The sequence below is a fragment of the Cynara cardunculus genome, unplaced genomic scaffold, assembly GCF_001531365.2.
Source record: "Cynara cardunculus var. scolymus isolate 2C unplaced genomic scaffold, CcrdV1 Un_Scaffold_10836, whole genome shotgun sequence".
Lineage (NCBI taxonomy): Eukaryota > Viridiplantae > Streptophyta > Magnoliopsida > Asterales > Asteraceae > Cynara > Cynara cardunculus.
The window spans coordinates 1-3,029 of NW_020206171.1; the positions used below are offsets into that span (position 1 = coordinate 1).

The 3,029-nt window shown below is 34.9% G+C and overlaps 1 protein-coding gene across 1 annotated transcript; it reads right to left on the reverse strand.

Moving 5' to 3' along the window:
- Positions 1 to 513: 513 nt before the first annotated feature.
- On the reverse strand, positions 514 to 1,267 carry LOC112505429. Its single transcript, XM_025109339.1, has 3 exons — positions 1,115 to 1,267; positions 727 to 994; positions 514 to 617 (listed from the first exon to the last, which is right to left on the reverse strand). Exons 1-3 carry the CDS (start codon positions 1,265 to 1,267, stop codon positions 514 to 516), a joined length of 525 nt encoding a protein of 174 aa, XP_024965107.1.
- Between the last annotated feature and the right edge of the window lie 1,762 nt (positions 1,268 to 3,029).

Here is a 3,029-nt window from a genome sequence, read left to right on the forward strand (position 1 = left end):
TCCAGAGAGCATTGAAATCTGTTGTGACGATTTAGATTCGCCACACTCCCGAGTCAAACTATTGAATCAGAGTATTAGTACACAAACAATGGATATGAGCGAAATATAAGATATATAACATAAATATAACATAAATAAATAATAAATAAAAATTGCTCACCTTTTCTTAAAATCATTAATTCATCATTGTCCGAATTGATGAACAGCCTCGTACCATTGAATGAATTAGAAAGAAATGGTCTTTCTGAAACAATCAAATGAAACAAGTTAACACAACATTCCTTGAAAGAACTATACATATAATGAAACAGACTAACCTTTGTAAATTTTGACCATTGCGAATTGAATAACAAGAACAACAATCCCCTTGTCCTTGTTTGTAGAAACATAATTATTCAATTCCTCAGCGAAGGAATCCCAAAATATAACTTGTATTTTAACTCCCCTACATAAATTGTAAGAAAAGAATTATATAGTTTCTGAAGATCATTGTAGTAAATTAAAGTGAAATACTTATCCCAAATCCTTCATCTCAAGTTGCATTCTTCTTTTGCCTTTTCCATTGCTATYTGGAAGAGTCATCATTGTCTCACAAGCAATAACCTCCCCAATTACATCTATGTAATGATAAAAAAAGTTAACATGACAACATCTAACTTCAATAAGTGTAAAATATATAATTTATTTAAACAATACAATCAATGTAAAAGCATTTAATTTACTCACCAACTGCTGTATGTTCTGGGATACTTTTGGGTTTAATGTTTTCAAAGTTGACAAATGAAAAACCAAAAATGGAACCCTTAAAATCCCGGCAATTCGAAACAGAAGTCTTGTAATACAAATGTAACTTGTTTGTATTGTCGATTAACTTGTACTTCGTTGCATATCGAGCAATTGTAGGATTCTTAATAAAAACTGCAGCCCCTTCTTGAAGTAAGTTCCTGAACTTAGGAACCCATTTCTGCAGGACATTTGCCTGTATTTTGTTGCCCTAAGAACATAAAAATGAAAAATCAATGAGCACTGATGATGTGAAGATCTTAGGCAATTTAGAAAATAATTCAATATCATGTTTTCAATACTAAAGCTTCAAAAAGATATAAGAATTTACCTGTTCATCCATTAATATCATTTCAATGGAGTATATTTCATCCGGGTTTTTAAACACCGGTTGCTTCCACAATCTAACAATTCGAACCTTGACAGTGAAATCATCCTTTTGTATGTCAAGATCGTCAATGAATGTAATATTATTTCCAGCCATTAATTTGTAGAAGAGAAACCATGTTTTAATTATTTAAAATATTGAAGTAAGTTAATCAAAAGAAGCTATCATACCTTACAGAAGAAAAGCAATTAGTTTTAATTGTTCTTGTTTGACTTTGAGAAAAGTTGCCAATTTGAGTAGTGAGAAGTTTGGAAATTGAATCTTAATTTAAGCACACATCCCACCATTGAAATTTCCAGATTTTATGGTGATAATAACTGACGATAACTGAAATTTTGAATTTATGAGTTTAACAATTTTTATGCAGAACCTTTTTTAAGGTCTGTATGAAGCAATGGAGTTGGGGTCTAACAATCTCCCTTAAGAGTAAGCAGGGTAGGCTCTAATTTGAATTACCAAACGAAAAATCACAACTAAGCCAGAGATTAAAAGGAACTTCTGATTTTCATTCACAATGAAAAAAGTACAATACAATTGAATGAAAATTACATTGACTTTACAAGATAGAAAAACAACTTATAAAACATAAGGTCTAAACATTTTCAAGTCTGATGAACTTCCTAAGAAGTTCACGAAACTCTAACATATTGCGAATTGACCTTAAAATGATTTTTGCCCGTTCCTTTGCTTCCGGGGAGTTGTCTCTGCTCCTGGCTAGATTATCTCTGATGTACCGCAGGGTAGAGTTTGAATACTTGTAGTTAAGCATATCTCGAAAAAAAGATTTTCTTATTTTGTGCATTTCGAAATACTACTCCAGCTTCTGGTTCCACCAACACAGTCCAAGAAGGGATGCTATTGATACCCTGCAGATTTTCATTTGGTACAACGACACTCAAATGATCCACTCCCAGATCCAGAGCTAATTGAAAATCAAACTTGCTTCTGAAGTCGAGAAGATCTGTCATCGTTTTCCTTATAGCAGAGTTCGCAACAGCGTATTTGACCCCCTAGTCCTTCTTGTGATCTGTAAAGTAAAACAGAAAGAGAAGATCCCGCGGATTCAAATTTATAAGGTCTCAATCTGTGAACCTGCAAATCTATTAAGGTCGACATAAAGGGCAGAGCTTCTATGTAGCTCTGTATGAAGCACGGAAAAACTTCTAACCGAAAACGAACAACGCACAGCAAGCATGCAGCACTGCATCATACATGCAGAGGCTTTGAAAACCTCTGAATGACTACCCTTTAAAACAATATATTTTAAAATACCCTACCAGAATTTACAAGGGAGGAAGTCCAGACTTAGAAGTCTGAAGAAAGGGTCCATAATAATAAGGACAACGTCACCGTACAACATGACGGGACAGAGGCTTTTATCAACACTTAAATGCAAAACATCTGCGTAGCTCTGTATGAAGAACGTATGCAGGGTTGGAGTGAAGACGTGGCAAGTGCAGAAACTCTATGAAGGTCAAAATGAAGGACAGAGCATCTGTGTAGCTCTGTATGAAGCACGGAAAAACTTCTAAGCGAAGACGAACAACGCAGAGCCAGCATGCAACGCTGCATCATACATGCAGAGGCTTTCTAAACCTCTGTACGACTACCTTTTAAAAGAAGATTTTTTTTAAAATAACCTACCAAAATTTATAACGGAGTAAGTCCAGACTTAGGAGTCTGAAGGAAGGGTCCAAATTAATAAGGACTACCTCGCCGTACAACATGACGATACAGAGACCTTTATCAACACTTAAGTGCAGAGCATTTGCGTAGCTATGTATGAAGAATGTATGCAGGGTTGGAGTGAAGACGTCGCAAGTACAGAAACTCTATGAAGGTCTACATGAAGGACAAA